At 41.6% G+C, this 19,617-nt stretch overlaps 1 protein-coding gene across 2 annotated transcripts in view; it reads right to left on the bottom strand.

Moving 5' to 3' along the window:
* The window catches only part of EXTL3 (exostosin like glycosyltransferase 3), a 65,408-nt gene that overhangs the window by 22,029 nt on the left and 23,762 nt on the right, over window positions 1–19,617 (bottom strand). For both annotated transcript variants that reach the window (XM_081237004.1, XM_081237003.1), the window contains exon 3: window positions 7,193–7,320. In XM_081237004.1, coding sequence (XP_081093130.1) covers window positions 7,193–7,320 — 128 coding nt within the window. The remainder of the gene's footprint in view (window positions 1–7,192; window positions 7,321–19,617) is intronic.

The raw sequence follows: 19,617 nt of genomic DNA, 5'->3' as shown, positions 1-19,617 counted from the left end.
GGAAAAAGGTGGACTAACACAGAAAGGATCTAAGGATCTAAGGCATTAAAGGTCTCCAGAATGGGATAAGTATAGCAATCTGCTAAGAAGCAGGAAGAAGATGATTTTTATATCTATTTATTTTTAATCTTATTTAATTTCTAAAAAGGTTTTATTTTTAATGTGTATGACATATTAGGACTTATATATAATTTATGTGTATTGCATACTTAACTTCTCTTTTACTGAGTGGGTACACTATAAAAAAGAGCTTAGAGGAGAATTCCCTGTTGGTCCAGTGGATAAGACTGTGCGCTTCCACTGCAGAGGACTGGGGTTGGATCCCTGGTTGGGGAACTAGGATCCCACATGCCGCATGGCACGGCCAGAAGAAAAAAAAAAAAAAAGGCTTAGAGACCACTGGTCTAAGTAGGAGACAGCTGCCTGGAGTTAGGTGCAACAGTCTTAATTACTGATTTGAGCAGAGCTCAGGTAGAAACCTACAGCATGAAAAGAAGTGGTCTACAGAACCATACAAATGAAAGACTTCATAAATGCAAGAAATGAATTGAGAATTCAACATTTCCAGGATAAACTTTTATAACATCCTCAAATGTATAGGTAAGGTACAACAAATAAAATCAGTTTCACAGGCTAAAATCATAGAGCTTTCTGAAAGCACTTATGTTCCACAGCACCCTACATCCTTGCAGAAGTGCTTCGGGGGTCCCGTAAACAATACACCCTCACCTCCCCACTCCACCTCACCCCAACGGAGATTTAAACTGCCTAAGAAACCCCTTCATCACTTGTGGAACTTCAACTGCTAAAACACATAAGATTTCAGTTCAAAAGAGTTCCTCTCCTATTAAGTTTGAAAGCGACTAATCTAGTCCAACAGATGAGACACTACAACTTCTATCACAACTTCGCAGCTGTCTAAATGGGCTTTCTGCCACATCCCACCCAAATCCCTACCTCTGTCCTGATTTATCTCCTAAAACTGACTCCCAATTGCTAACCTAAAAAGCTATAAGATGTTTTAATACCTTTTGACATTTACAGAATGTGAGGATTGCTACTAAATACCAATGGCATATCGAAATGCTCTATCAATACTCCTAAACATACTGATCTCTTCAAATGCTTATTGATCCTACTAGTCCCGAAATACCAGCAGAAGAAAGAATGCGAAACAATATTTTAATTATCAGATTTGGCTGATTTAAGTCAATATATACAGTTTTTAATAAGGTAGACTATCCTTTGCTACATGATATCAAAAGGCAACATATCCAATTTGTTAAAGGCTGTCTTTGCCCAATTAGGTATTAATTATGTTAAATAATAAGGAAAAAATCAGCATGGAAGCACAAGCTCCAGACAAATGCAAGTAAAGGCTCAAGTCCTTGGGATGAGGCATCAGGAGTTTTAGATAGTAAGGTCTCAGTGGAATTGGAAAGTTAGGCATGTTAAAATATCAATTATAAATAATGCTATCAATTTAAGTATAAAAGTGTTACACATAACCAGTTCCTTAACATTATATTCAAATTATGCTGCACTAAGTATTTTTAACCTATGTGCAGTATCATAGATCATGCTTTGGTATGTATACCTTATCCTCTTTTTTTTTTTTTTTTTTTGGCTGTACCATGCGGCTTGTGGAATCTCAGTTCCCTGACCAGGAAGTGAGGGCCCCGGCAGCGAAAGTGTGGAAGCCGGACCACCAGGGAACTCCCAGTACACCTTATCTTTAATGAATTATTTTTTAACTGTGTTAATGTTCCAATTACCTACAAAATATGTTAGGGAAAAAGTTTCAAAGGTAATTCTATAGCTCAAACTTAAAGAAAATTCACTCGATAAATTCAACGTTGCCAAACAACTAAAGAGAAATTTTAAAATAACGAAATCAAGATACTATTCCACTGAAGAATGTGAGTCACGACTAACATTCTTCTGTTAACATTTCAGATTTACATACTATCACCTTTGAAATAAGTGCGTCAATTCAACCTTCTCATGGCACAAACTGTGGCACATCATTTCCATATTAATAGAGTCAAGTTAAAAAAAAACTGACAACTCAAATATTTACATTAGTTTAAATAACGATGATTTCTTTTTCTTGCAATCCTATGAGACTCAAAACGATATTAATAAGTTACCTGAATGAAGCAAAAGGTCATGTTACTACTAATATTTAATTTAATTTAAAACTGATTTTTCTGATCTTCAAAACTTAGGCAAATGGTTTTGAATAAAGATCAGTATATTAAAGATATTGAGTACATTAAAGTAATACGGACTACATCACACAAAAAGACAGTCTCATCCTTCTTGGTTATATTTCCATGTTTCTCCCTCTGGTTCATTAAGAACCAAATGATTTGAAATGCAGTAAGAAAATGAAGTGTAAAATCAACTAATAATCAAAAAATGTATTTAAAAAATAAGGTGAGATTTTTGCTTCCTGACCATCTAAAACAACAGTTTTTTCCAAATTCCATGTTTCTATGATATTATGTTAGCCTTTTCCTCCTCTCCAAAATAAAATATTAAGGAATGTGTACCAAACCATGGTAAAGGAAAAAAGGTTTTGATTAGCTCCCTTTGGAAAAGAAACCTCCAAGCAGAGCAATGGCATACAGAGAAAAAAGATCAATATCAGACCCAGTGGTGGAATTAAACAATTCTGGGCCAAGATGACAGAGATACTTGGATCCAGGAAGAGACACCTACCGCCCAGTCCACAACCCCATCCCTCCTCACACAGCTTACACTATCACCTTTTTTAAAAATAAAGTTTACTGAGACACAAATCACAGACCATAAAACTCACTTGTTTAAAAGTGTACGACTCACTGGGTTTTAGTGTATTCACAGAGCTTTGCAACCATCACCACTACCTCATTTCAGAATATTTTCATCACCCCAGAAAGAAACTCCATAACCATTAGCAGTCACTCCCCATTCTCCCCCTCCCCATCCCATGGCAACCACTAATCTACTATCTGTCTCCACAGGTTTGCCTGTTGTGGACATTTCATATAAATGGACTCATGTATTATGTGACTAGCTTATTTTACTTAGCCTGTTTTTAAGGTTCACCCATGTTGTAGCAAGTTCACCCTTGAGCTTCATTCCTTTTTGTTGCCAAATAATATTCCATTGTATGCATACACCACGGTTTGTTTATCCATTCATCGGTTGATGGACATTTGGGTTGTTTATACTTCTTTTGTTTTAGTTTTTTTTGACAACTGATTTTTTGGTGTGTGGCAAAATGTACGTAACATAAAATTTACCATTTTAATCATTTTCAAGTGTACAGTTCAGTGGCATTAAGTATATTTACACTGTTGTATGATCATCAATCTCCAGAATTTCTTCACCTTCCAGCCTGAAACTCTGACCCACTGAACACTAACTCGGCATTCTTGCCTTCCTCCAGCCCCAGGCAGCCACCACCTACCTTCTGTCTCTATGAATCTGACTACTCTGGATGCCTCATATAAGTAGAATCATATTTATACTCGTTGACTCTTATAGATAATGCTGCTATGAACATTCATGTACTGCTTTTGTACAGACACGTTTTCAGTTCTCTTGGGTCTCTTTATCTGTCCCTGAAGAACATATCTGTTTCCTTCCTTGCTTCCTTCCTAAGCTGAAGTTTGCCAAGATCCATATTATCTTTTGCCAGAGGGAGAATTTCTATTTATTTATTTATTTAAAATCAAAGTGCAGTTGATTTACAAGTGATTCAGTTATACATATATATATATTATTTTTCAGATTCTTTTCCATTATAGGTTATTACAAGATATTGAATATAGTTCCCTGTGCTACAGAGTAGGTCCTCGTTATCTATTTTATATATAGTAGTGTATATCTGTCAATCCCAAATTCCTAATTTATCTCTCCCCCCACTTTCCCCTTTGGTAACCATAAGTTTGTTTTCTATGTCTGTGAGTCTACTTCTGTTTTGTAAGTAAATTCACTTGCATCATTTTTTTAGATTCCACATATAAGTGATGTCACGTTATTTGCCTTTCTCTGTCTGACTTACTTCACTAAGTATGATAATCTCTAGGTCCATCAAGGTTGCAGCAAATGGCATTATTCCATTCTTTTCTTATGGCTGAGTAGTATTCCATCGTATATATATATACCACAGCTTCTTTATCCATTTATCTGTTGATGGACACGTAGGTTGCTTCCATGTCTCGGCTACTGTAAATAGTGCTGCAATGAACACTGGGGTGCATTTATCTTTTTGAAAAGGGGACCCTCCTACACTGTTGGTGGGAATGTAAATTGGTGCAGCCACTATGGAGAACAGTATGGAGGTTCCTTAAAAATCTAATCTGGAAAAGATGAAAACTCTAATTCGAAAACAAAGTTTTTAGATCAAAGGATGCCCAAACAAATGAGAAAAGAGTCAGGGCAATAAAAGTTTTAGAAGTCGAGCCAGAGATAATTCACCAGTCTTATAACCAGAGGCTAAACCTCAAATTTCAAATGACTGTTAGGAGACTCTTACAGCTCAATAATAAAAAGGCAAAGGATCTGAATAGACATTTCTCCAAAGAAGTAAACAGTCACTGAGCACATGAAAAGATACTCAATATCATCAGTCATAAGGCTTCCTATTATTCTCTCACCACGTGGAAATCTGTTGACAAATGGAAAAGATCAAAGATCTTACTAGGGACTTCCCTGGTGGCGCAGTGGTTAAGAATCCACCTGCCAATGTGGGGGACATGGGTTCAAGCCCTGGTCTGAGAAGATCCCACATGCTGTGGGGCAACTAAGCCCGCGTGCCACAACTACTGAGCCCACACACCACAACTACTGAACCCTGCATGCCACAACTGCTGAAGCCTGCACGCCTAGAGCCTGTGCTCCGCAACAAGAGAAGCCACCGCAGTGAGAAGCCTGCACACTGCAACGAAGAGTAGACCCTGCTCGCCGCAACTAGAGAAAGCCCACGTGCAGCAACGCAGACCCAACGCAGCCAAAAATAAATTAATTTTAAAAAATCTTCCTAAATCAAGAGCCATAGAACATAGCAAGTGCCAGCTATCTTAATAAGCTTCAAACTCATCAAAGCAGGACCCTTTATCTAATCATTCTTGGGATCTAGAGCTGATTGGCAATTCTCCTGTTAACATCCCATGACTCTGTTCACAGCTCCCAGTCCTTTAGCATGCTCTAGACTGCATCATGCTGTATCAGAAATACACCACCTTCCCTCTCCTCCCCACCACCACCAATAACGACAACTGTGATGGCAAAAGCCCATTTCTGGAACCATCACATGGCTTTTTTTCCTTTCATAAAAACAAGTAAAGAGAGCTGGCTTCTTACGGTCATGGTACAAAGGAACACATTCCAGTGGGATTTTTATCACTGCTAACAACAGAATCCTGCCTCAATAATATAGTAGGAGGAAGAAGTCAAAGGAAATGACAGGCTGGGTGAGGGAGAGGAAGAACAGATGTTCTGATTTGTCAGAAATATGTCAAATAATTCTTTATAGATGGACCTAAGACAAATACAGCAATAAAGCCGCTGCTCCTTTCATCTGAGCATCTGCACTTATCCACTTAAACCAAAGGAAGCTAGAGGTCAGGCCAGGCTTTCAGTGAATGGAAAAGCACAGAGAAAAAGAGTTCTCCATCCTGGATCTATACTTAATTTGAACAAGATCTCCAAGGATATCTACTCCAGTGCTTCTCAAAATATCTGTGGCAAACAAGTATTGTTCCCCTGGCTTATTCATGCTTTTGTAAAATACAATAAAAATGAATCGCATGGTTTCTTACATATGACACCAAAAGCACAAGTAACCAAAGAAAACATAGACAAACTGGACTTCATTAAAATGAAAAGTTTCTGTGCTTTGAAGGACACCATCAAGAAAGTGAAATGACAACCCACAGAATAGGAGAAAAAAATTGTGAATCATATCTCTGATAAGGGACTTGGATCTAGAATATACAGAGAACTCTTACAACTCAATAATAAAAACACAACCCAAATAACAATGGGCAAAGGATCTCAATAGACGTTTCTTCAAAGAAGATATATAAATTGTTATTAAGCACATGAAGAGATAGCCAATATCATGAGTCATTAGGAAAATGCAAATCAAAACTACATTGAAATACCACTTCACACCCAGTAGGAGGGCTATAAATAAAAAAATGGAAAATAACAAGTGTTGACAAGGATGTGGAGAAAATGGAACCCTTATTCACTGCTGGTACAATATAAAATGGTGCAGCCACTTTGGAAAACAGGAGCGTAGTTCCTCAAAATGTTAAACGAAGAGATACTATATGATCCAGCAATTCCACTCCAAGGTATATATCTAAGAGAAAGGAAATGTTCATATACAAACTTGTACGTGAATGTTCACAGCAGCACTAATCACAACAGCCAAGGAGTAGAAACAACCCAAATGTCCATCAATGGATAAATGGACAAACGAAATGTGTACATCCATACAAGATGGATGACCCTTGAAAACACTATGTTAAGTGAAAGAAACCCGTTACCAAGAGCACATATTATGTGGTACCATGTATACGGAATGTCTGTAAAAGGCAAATTTATAGAGAAACAAAGTACATTAATGGTTGCCAAGGTCTCAGAGGAGTTGGAGAAAAATGGGGAATGACTGCTAATGGGTACAGGATTTCTTTTGGGGGTAATGAAGATTTCTAAACTAGATTATGGTGATGGTTGCACAACTCTGTAAATATACTAAAAACCACTGAATGGTACACTTAAATGAGTGAACTGTATCATGTATGAATTATACTCAATAAATGTTACCCAAAACATGAATTACAAGAAAAAAGTTCACACTTGGATGTCATGGTAAATATCAAAGCATTTTAAAGTTTCTAAATGCCTACTCTCAATTTTTGTACTTACCTCACTGTGGACAGGTAATCAACTGTTCATGGGCCGGCGTACCAGTCCAGGACACACTCTGAGTGGCCCTACTGAGAATGGATCTACTCCATTCTCTCACCTGTACTGTTCCCTCAAAGTGGGATATTTAAGCCCAGTAAGATGTCTCAGTTACTAGCAGCTATGAAATTCATTTGGCTGCCTTATCCAGGTTTTGAGTTAGGAGTTAGTTTCCTGTCACTTGCAAACAAAAGTGTTTCAAGATTGAAAATCAGCTCCTCACCGAAAGCCAAACATGATTTCATCGTGGCGGAGGTGAGCGTCATCATCGATAGACAGGATGGCCTCTGTCTCGATTTCATTCCAGGGCAGGAATCGATTGTTCAAACTGTTCTTCTCAGTACGGACCACCTGTAAAGAGGAAGGAAAAGCACTTAACGGTCAAGGCTGCATCATTCAATGCAAAAGCAAAACTGCCTTTAGGTCAAAGCAGACTGTGGCTCAACATCCTGAATAATTTCGCCTGCTTACCTACCACTTGTAAAATCTAGCATATGCCTTTTCGGAACAGAAATTGCCTCATATTTCAGCAAATGTATAAAGATTTCACATTTTAAGCTGTAGTCATTTGCTAACTAATTTTTCTGTGAAACCAGCTAAAGCTGAGGATTATTTTACGTATGCAATCCGCACAGTCTAGGGAAATTAAAATAAGTTTCCCAAGAGAACACAAGGTGGCACAGTAGAACTGAGATGATGATTCTCAGCCCTGGAATCCCCTTTAAAACCAAACTCAGAACTCCCTTGAGTCTATGTCATTTCTGACCCCCAATTTTAAGGCCTTTCTTTTTGGTATAAAAGAACAAAGGACAGTCCATCCGGTTGAGGTTAATTACTTATTGCTTCACTTTTCCAATTCCTCCCTGCAACACTGACTACACTTACAAGAGGTTTTTCTTTCAAGGTGTACCTGATCAGGTAAAACAGCTTTTGTGTCCAAAGAAATTCCCAATTCAAAGAATCTCTATCCAAAATGACCCACTATGAAAAGCAGTAACTTCTTCACAAAACAAAGATTAGTGCCCAAATGGTAGAACTACATTATGATTTTAAAAATTATTTTTTAAAATAAGCATAGTTTACTATAACATAGGTAGTAGCTTTATTATTCACCTTGTCCCTGATAACTCAAATAAACAAGCATGAACATACTCAGTAATCTGATAGCTCATTTTATTTTTATGGTTTCTATACCTAATGCATCCAGCTAATGAGGAACCATCATTTTATTCTCAAAAACCAGAAACAAAGAGAACTTCTTGAGCAGTCATCTTTTTGGAAAGCCAAGAAGGGTCATCTTACTTTTAACAAAACACTTTACTTGTGATGAGGCTAACCTCCACGTAGCATAAGGAATGTAATCTTACCCAGAGTCTAAAAGTTCATGAACCGTTTCAAAGCTACTCCCACGACCTCACGAGTCCTGTCCCTTCAGCTTAAAATACTTTCTCCTATTCCTCTACAATTATTCTCCCCCTGGAGACCCAGTTCAGATGCCTCCTGTCACTCCCCAGCCTCGTCAAAAGTAATCACTTCTTCTGTGTTCTTAAGGCAGAGTCGTCATGTTTCAATTAATTCCCTCAAGCACACTTAGAATCCAATTAGTTCAGAGCCAGAAGGGCCTTGGACATCAGTCAACTTTCACTTCTCACGGGGACGACGGCAACTGGCAGAGCTAGACTCTAACTAATAACCCCGACTCCAGCTCAGTGCTTCTCTGCTAAACGTCGATGAAGTTCATAAATCCCATCCAACGAAAGCCCCATGGAAAATGTATTATTAATTTGTGTACCATCAAGAAATAAAAATGCTGCCAAACAAGAGAGATGTGAAATAGTTTATCATTTAGAATGTTTACGAAAGAGCTTTTTAAAACTTTGCCTCAGTCCTGGAGGAGTTCCTACCAAGACAAGGAAAAATCTGTTAACAGATTTGCTACTACAGAGAGCCAAGCAATAGGCAGAGAAACCCATCTTGCCCTGCAGCACTTTTTTTTTTTTTTTTTTTTTTTTGCGGTATGCGGGCCTCTCACTGTTGTGGCCTCTCCCGTTGCGGAGCACAGGCTCCGGACGCGCAGGCTCAGCGGCCATGGCTCACGGGCCCAGCCGCTCCGCGGCATGTGGGATCCTCCTGGACCGCGGCACGAACCCGTGTCCCCTGCATTGGCAGGTGGACTCTCAACCACTGCGCCACCAGGGCAGCCCCGCCCTGCAGCACTTTTTTTTTTTTTTTTGCGGTACGCGGGCCTCTCACTGTTGTGGCCTCTCCCGTTGTGGAGCACAGGCTCCGGATGCACAGGCTCAGTGGCCATGGCTCACGGGCCCAGCCGCTCCGTGGCATGTGGGATCCTCCCGGACCGCGGCACGAACCCATGTCCCCTGCAGTGGCAGGCGGACTCTCAACCACTGCGCCACCAGGGCAGCCCTGCCCTGCAGCACTTTTGACCAATATAAAAATCCCTGAGCTTGTAGCCCAGACCTCCCAAGCTCGGGTTCAGCAGTGACAGAACACAGGCACTGAACCCTGGGTCAGGAAACAGAGAGGAGCAAGAAGGCGGAGAAGGCCACGTGCTCACCGTGGTATCCGCCCGGCTCTACCCCAGGGAGTGGGAGGGTGGCCAGAAGTAGCCGAAGACAAATGCCAACCTTGGTGACGGCAAAATGCTGTCTATCTTGGGAAACACCCAATTTCAGAGATGTGAAAATGTAAACTAACGCCCACCCCAGAATCAGCAGACTACGGCAGCTGTTCACTCAAACGCTTGCCCCACAAGCTTCCCTCGGGTCATTCATGTGACTGTCCTAATGTGCCCAGCATTCACTTAACACAGACCTGCAACACTGCCAGTTCAGGTGAGTAAAGCTGTCCCTCAGCTCTACCAGGGAATACACATAGCTTAAAATGAGAAAAAAAATCAGTGAAACATCCAATTCTTGAATATTCAATTGTAGATTACCAATTTTGTGAGTTAACCACCAGGAGGATTACCTACAGCACAATTAACAATCCATGGACATAGTACAGAGCTCCAGTACTCAAAATACAATCCAAAGACCAGCAACAAGGGCATCATCTGGGACTCTGCTAGAAATGCAGCCCTCCCTAAACCTACCAAGTCAGGACCGACCTGCATTTTAACAAGATCCCCGAGTCCTATGCACATTAAATTTTGAGAGGCGCTGGTACAGAGGAAAGAAAAAGCATGGCTTTGAAGTCAACCAGAAAAACTTGCGTTCAGATTCCAATTCTACCACTTGTCATGTGTATGAACGTAAGTAAGCAACCTCTCTGCTAAATCGTCACAGCACCATGTTGTGTGCAAAAATGCAAGTTGTTTATCAGCCAAACTTGACAAGCCTACAAAAAACCTCTTAGTCTAAAAACAAGATACAAGGGCTTCCCAGGTGGCGCAGTGGTTAAGAATCCACCTGCCAGTGCAGGGAACACGGGTTCGAGCCCTGGTCCAGGAAGATCCCACATGCCGCAGAGAAACTAAGCCTGTGCACCACAACTACTGAGCCTGCGCTCTAGAGCCCGTGAGCCACAACTACTGAGCCCTTGTGACACAACTCCTGAAGCCCGTGTGCCTAGGGCCCGTGCTCCGAAACAAGAGAAGCCACTGCAACGAGAAGGCTGCGCACCGCGACCGAGAGTAGCCCTGATCGCCACAACTAAAGAAAGCCCGTGTGCAGCAACGAAGACCCAACACAGCCCAAAATAAATAAATAAAATAAATAAATTTCTAAATAAATAAAAACAAGAAACAACAATTAAAAACTAACATGATCATGATTTGATACCTAGAACATAGCCAAACTTTTTGTCTAATTACATAGTAAATCCAATCAAGAGGACCTGCTTGTCCTTTGGAAGACTTAGAGCTGAAGGCCTCATATCAAATATGTGTTGGCCTAGATTTCACATGCAGCTTTTCTGAGAAAGTCTATTAAAGTCCATTAAGGGGCAGGTCCATTAAGAACAAGTCTTCTGGATTCCAGGAATACACGACATGTACCATCATCTCTGCTCATCCTGGCACAACTCCTCTGGGATGACAGTAAGATCCCCAGGATTAGGGAACTGAAACAACAGCCATCAGAATAACAGAAGAACTTTTAAGGATTCAGAGAAACACAACGTCAAGTCAAGTACGGCAGCAGCTTACTTGTGGTTAGCTCACAAACAACTGTGGTCAGTAGGTCTGCTTTAAGGATTCGGAGTGGTGGTTCTCAGCTAGGAGCGATTTTGCCCCCCAAGAGACATTTGACAATATCTGTGGACATTGTTGGTTGTCACAACTTGGGGGGCCGGGGGGAGTTTCTTGCACGTAGTGGGCGGAGGCCAGGGATGCTGCTAGGATCTACAGTGCACAGGACGGCCCCCTGAAACAGAATTATCCAGCCCAAATGTTACTGTGCCACTGTTGAGACACCCTGATTTAGAGTCAACCACCAGGAGACAGTAAAGCAAACTCTGAATAAATGTAACTCGTAATTTGAGCACAATCACCTTTTCCCCATAAACCAAGAGATTTCCACCTTACAAAGTTTGCAAATACAAACTAAAATTAAAGGGTGAGGGGAGTAAAAGCTTTCTTCTACCAAATTTGCTTCAGAGCTATAGTGTTTAATGGCTAGACAAAAGCCAAGCAAACCAACCTAAGTTATCATTTCTGGCAGCAAAATCAGAACAACGGAAAGATTCCAATATTTGTAATGCAGACATGCAGATCAGCATTGGCCTCTAAGGATCTGAGAAGGGATCTGAGAAAAGGCAGATCTGAGAAACGGCAGATCAAATGTGAAAGAAATGAGTCAACCAGAAGTAATATGTCACATTTAGGAAACAGTCTCATTTTTGTTGATGTTATTTTGTTTTTTTCCAAATTAAAACAACACTCCCCCCTCCCTCAACAGTGGCTATTTCTTTCGTGCCTTATGATTATAGCCTAGTAACTTGTGAACATGAAGACTGACCTTCAAGTTATTGATTTAAATACTGGCACGACACTGACTAGACTGTACAGAGCACAGTGCCGGGCATGCAGCAGATGTTCAACAAGTGTTATATAAATGACTGAATCAACGAAGAAACAGGAAATAGGACCTAATTTGGCCCTGTCCATCCTATTTTCAGAATACAGAATAAAGACTTGAGAAGTTTATATAACAAAACTATAAACACTGGATATACTGAAACCTCTCAGTATCTAATCTAGTTTTCTATAGCAAAAAAATCCATCAGCCTACAACAGGCCAGAAGCGGTGCTCACTAACGCTCATTTTTCCTGTTCCACACACAACACTCCCTGATGATGTCTCCCTAGTTCTCTGTTCACCATCATTCATGAAGGCGCCCTTCTTTTCATCATCAGCAGAACAGTCCAACAAGCACCGCCTAGAACCCTACCGTGTGCAAATGTATAAAGCGTATGCACGATCAAAAATCAATCAGGGCTTCCCTGGTGGCGCAGTGGTTGAGAGTCCGCCTGCCAATGCAGGGGACACGGGTTCGTGCCCCGGTCCGGGAGGATCCCACATGCCGCGGAGCGGCTGGGCCCGTGAGCCATGGCCGCTGAGCCTGCGCGTCCGGAGCCTGTGCTCCGCAATGGGAGAGGCCACAACAGTGAGAGGCCCGCGTACAGAAAAAAAAAAAAAAAAAAAATCAATCAGTATCTTCAATTAACACTCAGCCTGGTTCTTGAGGAATTCTGGAGTTTATGAATAATAAAAGAACTGCTACTCGAATAGGGTCCTTTCTCCTAGTGTGTTAACCAGGCATTTGGTTTCTAAATCCGGGCAGAATCAGCAAATCCACATTAATTAGCCAAGTATCAATTCACATCATAAGTATTTAATTAGCTACCATGATAAGTCTGAGTCCCAATTAATAGCAAGTATCTCAATATCTAAGGGATGAAAATGTAAGTAGTTATTGCTATTTACAAGGAACAATGGAACATCTCAACAATTTAGTGTGAAAGTTGCTCAAGTGAAGCAGAATAATGAACCTGGATTCAAGTGGAAGAACTACCTAAACATGGAATCTTTTGGAAAGCAGCTCATGACGAGCCATAGGCAGGTCTCTGAAGTTGGTAGGAAAGAAAAACAGGACATGAAGAGATTAAGTGAAGCAACCTAAGTCATACAGCAGATCAAGAGCAGAGAACACTAAGAAGTAGAACATTACCTGAGAAGTAGTAAAATTTGAAAATGTACGTGGACACTATAAAGCACCATACAAACACATAATGCCACCTACTAAATTCATCAACTTAAATACATGTATAATGTTGTTCTTTTTCTCTTTAAGATCAAATTTTGCCCAGCCAAACCCAACAATCTCCAACAATACATGCATGTGCATAGTACACTTCTGTAATGAATCCATTTCTGAGAATGAACTTTATGTCAAGCCATCCTACAGGCAATAAAGGTAAACAACAACTAACTTTTGTCCTCCATCCCCCCCTTTTCCTCTAACTTGAAAAAGTAACCCATCATAGGGCTCAGGAAGCAAGAAAATGAGGTCCAAGAGGAACCACATGGTCATGTGTACCTACTTGTGAGGACCCATGTGAAACAGAGCTTGAGGTGACTGGGTGGAGAGTTAGCAACAGAAAAGGAACAACTGAAAAAGAAGCAGCACCAAAACTTGTTGATTTTTCCAGGAGCTCTTTCATTCAATAAACAGAGTGGTAGGGGCAAGAAACTGGGAAATGCAAAGAAGGAAGGAAAAGGAATAAGAAGGCAACACAGCAAACTGGTTTTCCATTTATAACTTTAAATTTGAGTCTAATGCACTATAAAACAAAACCAGTATATGTTTTAGGTTATGAGATAAGACTGTCTCAACTTATAAGAGAAACAGTTGCCAATGATCCCTGTGAAACGTAGGTAAAACAGCATAGGTTACAGGTTCACCACCAAATGAGAGAATGCATATAAACAGCATGACATAGTGCCTACCTAGCACATTGAAAATGCTCAAAAAATGTTAGCAATTACATGAGATTAGTAAAACCTCTTCCTACTTCAATTTGTAAAATATATATACTATGTATCTATGTATGTATGAGTGTGTGTGTGTGTATGTATACACACACACACACACGCTGTGCCTTTCCAAGAAACTTAGATTTGGTGAAAAAAGAAAAATATGCACTGAACTAGGAATTAATACCTAAGTTCTAATTTAGGTATTAATTAGTCAAGTGACCTAAAGCAATAAAATTCTCTGTCTCAGATCCCTTACTTTGAATTCGTAAAAAAGAGTACATATAAACTAAGAGGGGGAACATTATCTAAAGAACTGATTTACGGCAGTTAGTAAATCATTTACGCAACATGACTTTTCAGCAATTCCTTTATATCACACATCTATAATATTTGCTATTAATTTCTGATTTCTGGTAACTTATATAATTCTTCACAGCCATAGCCCATTCTCAAACAGAAAAAGAGAGCTATAACTGTAGCCACCTGATTATTAAGTAAAATACTGTAAACAAACAAACAAACAAAAAAACCCCAGGGCTTCCCTGGGGGCGCAGTGGTTAAGAATCCGCCTGCCAATGCAGGGGACACGGGTTCGAGCCCTGGTCCAGGAAGATCCCACATGCCGCAGAGCAACTAAGCCTGTGCGCCACAACTACTGAGCCTGCGCTCTAGAGCCCGCGAGCCACAACCACTGAAGCCCATGAGCCTAGAGCCCGTGCTCTGCAACAAGAGAAGCCACCACAATGAGAAGCCTGAGCACCAATGAAGAGTAGCCTCTGCTCTCCGCCACTAGAGAAAGCCCGTGCACAGCAACGAAGACCCAACGCAGCCAAAAATAAATAAATTAAATAAAAAATTTTTTAAAACCCAGACATACCAATACCTGGTGTATTCACCAGACTTTGTACAATCTTGGACCTAGAGAAACTGGAGAAATCACAAATTTAGAAAATTAGTATCTGACACATTCAAGTAATATTTTTAAAGGTAGAGTGGGCACAGACAAAAAAAAAATAAAACGTATCAACTTTCCAAAGAATAAGGCTTTAGAATTATCTCTACTCTTGCCTGAGGTCCAGCCAGAAATAAAGCCTGTAACTGCCCGGCTGGCAGAGGCCCAAGCCTGAATCTTAATGACTGAGCTGACGACACAGCCAGTTTCTCTTCCAGTCTTCCTTAGTAGACGACTGGGGCCACAGTACTAAAATAACTACGCTGGCATGACATTCGGTTCCCAAAACAGAACTCCCCTTGTTCAATTCTAGTATCAAGGGCTGGGAAAGAGGGAAAAGAGCTAAAAGAAATCACCTCATATCTCTACAGTTTTCATTTTGGAAACATGGCACATTCTGGCCTCACCTCCAGAGACCTCGGAGTCTCCCAGAGCGGCGTGACAGCTTATCTCTGAATCACCACCTCCACCACGACTGCCCCGTCCAAGCCGCTGGCACCCCTCACCTGGGCTACTGCAATAGCCTTTGAACTGTTCCTGCTCTTTTCCCCACGGTCGCACACATACCATATTTCTCCCTGCTCAAAACCCTCTGCTGGCACCCTCACGCGCTGAGAATAAAACCTGGAATCCTTACCGTGGTCTACATGTGCTGGCCTCTGCCTCCTCTGACCCGCTCAAACTCTCCACTCGATCCACCCCCAATACACTGGGTCCCCCTGCCATGTCCTGAACCCAACAAGCCTCTTGCACCTGCCGTTCTCTGTATATTCCTCCAGAACGTACGTGGTCCATTCTCTCACATCCTTCAGGCTTCTGCTCAAACATCACCTCTTCAAAAAGGCCCTCCCAGGCTCCCTGTGTAAATGAGCTGTACCCTTTACAAAGAGAACTAGAAATTAAGGATCAAGGGCCTGGCTGTCACAAGACTGAGAAAGAAGGGGGTACGTAGCGTAGAGATGGGCAATGTTTTGAGTGGGCAAGACTACACTGTGAATGACAACGTCCCCTTCGTAACAGCCCATGTTTTAAAGCTCCAAAAGGACAGATTTTCACGTCTCATTTCCAGTCAACGCTCCAGCAAGGCCACCCTATTTAGTACAATTTTCTAGACTATAAAGCAGAGTGAAGAAGATGTGTTAACTGGTCAGAATAAAGTAATACCTTGAACCAAAATTCTGGGCGGGGCCATGTATCCAAAAAGAGACCACCTGGAGGCTCCTGCTTCCAGGATGGCTGAAAAAGCCCCACCCAGACCCAGCCTCCTGTAGACGGTAACGTAAACTCTGGACAAAAATACCAAAAAAGCATTACCTGAAAGCACTAGATAGGGAGCAGAAGGCAACAAATTGTGAAGGCGAGCTGAAATGTAGGAAGGAATTACTGACACGGGGAGACTCACCGTTGCTTTTGCCCTGAGAGGACGCCGAAGTCGGTACCATGCAAGACAGCTTAAACTCGCATACAACACCCAAGTCTTTCTGGCCTGAAGAATGAGGAAAAGAGTCTGGGGCAACCACAGCCCCTGGAAGAAAGGAGATTCCGGCATGGAGAGAGCCAGATAGGGGGAGCTCCATGTACTGTGTATAAACTGCCCAGTCTCCGGGCCACCCCTGAACCATGCATGCTTGGCGCTGTTTGCAAGCAGACCACCTAAAAACAAAAGGGCTGAACTAACATTTGCGTTGCCACTCGAGAGAGAACGTGCAGTCTGAGTCCAACCAAATTAACTGCCTGCTAAAACTAAAATCTCAACACTTTTCAGAGAAATAAAACAAAATCCACAGTCTTCAGAACATTCACAATGTTTAATACAAAACTGTTGGATGTGATGCACAAAGAATCAGAAAAATAAGACCCAGTCCTCAGGAAAAAAGAAACTCAATTACAGCAAATACTCAAATGACCCATATGTTGGAATTAGCAGACTAAGATGTTAAAGTAGCTATCGTAACTGTGCTCAATGAAGGAAAGCATACTCAGAATGGGAAAAAAACAAAAACAAAACAGGAAATCTCAGCAGAGAAACAAACTGTTATTCTTAAAAACATGGAAATTCTGGAACTGGAAAATATAGTATCTGAAATTTAAAACTGACTCAATGAGCTTAAGAGCAGTGTAGACACAAGTCAGTAAACTTGATGACAGATCAACAGAAATTGTCAAAGATAAAAAAGATTTTTAAAAAATGAACAGAGCCACTGAAGACTGTGGGACAACATCAAAATGTCTAATATACATAGAACGGAGTCCCCAAGAAAAGGAAGGCAGGAATGGGACAGAAAAATATCTGAACAAATACTGAATAAAAATTCCCCGAAATATGATTTAAAAAAACATACATTACTAGACTCAAGAGGCTTAGTGAACCCCAATCAAAACACAAGTCAAAGAAAACCATGCAGAGGCATATCACAGTCAAACTGCTGAAAACCAAATTTAAAGAAAAAGTCTTGAAAGCAGCCAGAGAAAAATAACACATTACATACAGGGAAACAAACATTTGAGAAATCACTGACATATCATTTCAAAGAATGGAGGCCTGGAAACAAGGGAAAATCTTTAAGATGCATGAAAGTGGTGGCCTCCCCACCTAGTAGGGAGTTTTTCAAAAGACAGCCTTCAAAACTCCCGGCACATGGGCTTCCCTGGTGGCGCAGTGGTTGGGAGTCCGCCTGCCGATGCAGGGGACGCGGGTTCGTGCCCCGGTCCGGGAAGATCCCACATGCCGCGGAGTGGCTGGGCCCGTGAGCCGTGGCCGCTGAGCCTGCGCGTCCGGAGCCTGTGCTCCGCAACGGGAGAGGCCACGGCGGTGACAGTCCCGCGTACCACAAAAAAAAAAAAAAAAAAAAAAACTCCCGGCACAACGCTACCCTCCATCTGACTTCCATTAAACATTCATGTCTTCTGCTCCAGGAGCTAAGGAACCTGATTCGACTATTCAGAGGCAAGAGACGGCGAGAGAGCAGCCGTGCCACACCATTCAGGTGAGAGACCCCTGCAGCTGGTGGCACATACCCCAACTCCCTGGGGGCAGTGCTGTCACCACGCCCAGGCCCTACCCCATGTGAACTGAAATTCTCTTTACATAAAAAAGCATTTGGGGCAGGAGGGTGGCCCTGAAGATCACATTTACTCTAAGCCAGACCCGAGGTAGCTTCCCCTTTGTTATGTAAGTAATAGAAAAGAATGAGGGATTTTAACATATTCACCCCAGCAGGTACCCCCAAGACAACCCCCTCTTTCCTTCCACAAACAGCTGGCACCCTGAGCAGAAGAGAAGCACAAACTGCCCAGGATTTTCAGAAATGGCATGTAGGTTCCTGGGTTGACTCTTTTAGCCAAAATGCTCATTTCAAATCATTTTCCCTGAAGGACTGGAATCGGACAGACTGCCTGGGAACCACTCTGCTGCTAACTTTCCAAAGACCTGTTAACTGTAACATAATGGATAGGTCACGTCTTCACCCTCGGTGGACAATCCACTCTGAGATGCTTCATAACAGTGCCATTCTCCCACAGGGGAGAGCTGCCAGTCCCCTGTAGCCCTGATACCTGGGTAGTGTTGACTCTATGCCCAAGAGGTTGACAATTCAACTGCTGCCCCAAAAAAACTGCCTCTCTTAAATAGAAAACAGTCCAAATATTTAGAGAATGGAGTGAAACTGTCCAGCTTGAAAGCGTTTTTTCTTTTTCAGAAGAACCTGAAAAAAATGTGTATAAGAACAAGCTATTCAAAAACAGCCCCCCATTTGGAAAGTCTCTGGCATTTTCTGACTAGGCATTGTATTGTTGCAATGAGCTACCCAGTAATCAAAGAGGACTACTTATTTCCCACCAGAGTTAAAAGGAAGGATTAGTTCTGGTAAGTTCTCGGACGAATTTCAGTCGCTGTTAACTGTGGTGGCATCAGCTTCTCTACATCCCTATCAAATTCAAAGAAAACTCAGGAAAACGGAAAACAAAGGCTGCTTTATTATTCTATTTGAGCAGCATCTACCTTTCACAGAACAATTTTTTTAAAAAATTTCAATGACATTCAAAAAGTTGTAACTAAGAAAATAAGTGAAATGTATTTGAGAAGACGTCAATAAAAAAAAATCTCCCCGTTCAGCACTTTCTTAATATACACGATAAATTCTGGGATCAAAAGTTTGTAGAGGGCTTCCCTGGTGGCGCAGTGGTTGAGAGTCCGCCTGCCGATGCAGGGGACACGGGTTCGTGCCCCGGTCCGGGAAGAACCCACGTGCCATGGAGCGGCTGGGCCCGTGAGCCATGGCCGCTGAGCCTGCACGTCCGGAGCCTGTGCTCCACAGCGGGAGAGGCCACAGCAGTGAGAGGCCCGCGTACCGCAAAAAAAAAAAAAAAAAAAAAAAAAAAAAAAAAAGTTTGTAGAACCCTACAATCTTTGAATAGCCTCAGGTTATAAATTCAATTAAGTAAAATACAAGAAAAGATTAGCAGCAGTAGTAAGAGAGTAGCAGGATTCCTAAGAAAGAAAATTTAAAACAAAGATTTGTACAAGAGAAGAGAAAGTGGTAACAGTTATGACACAAGGGAAATTATACAGCAGATACAAGAAGCCTTCATCAGTGAAGTGAGTCCTTAACAGAAGCAGAACATCCATGCTGCCCTCCATCTCCTTTGACAGGAAGGAATAAGTAGGAATCAAATAATTTTGGGGCACCTTTCTAGATC

The sequence above is a fragment of the Mesoplodon bidens genome (assembly GCF_964165515.1).
Source record: "Mesoplodon bidens genome assembly, chromosome: 6".
Classification (NCBI taxonomy): Eukaryota; Metazoa; Chordata; class Mammalia; order Artiodactyla; family Ziphiidae; genus Mesoplodon; species Mesoplodon bidens.
This window is presented reverse-complemented; position numbering and strand designations above follow the sequence as displayed.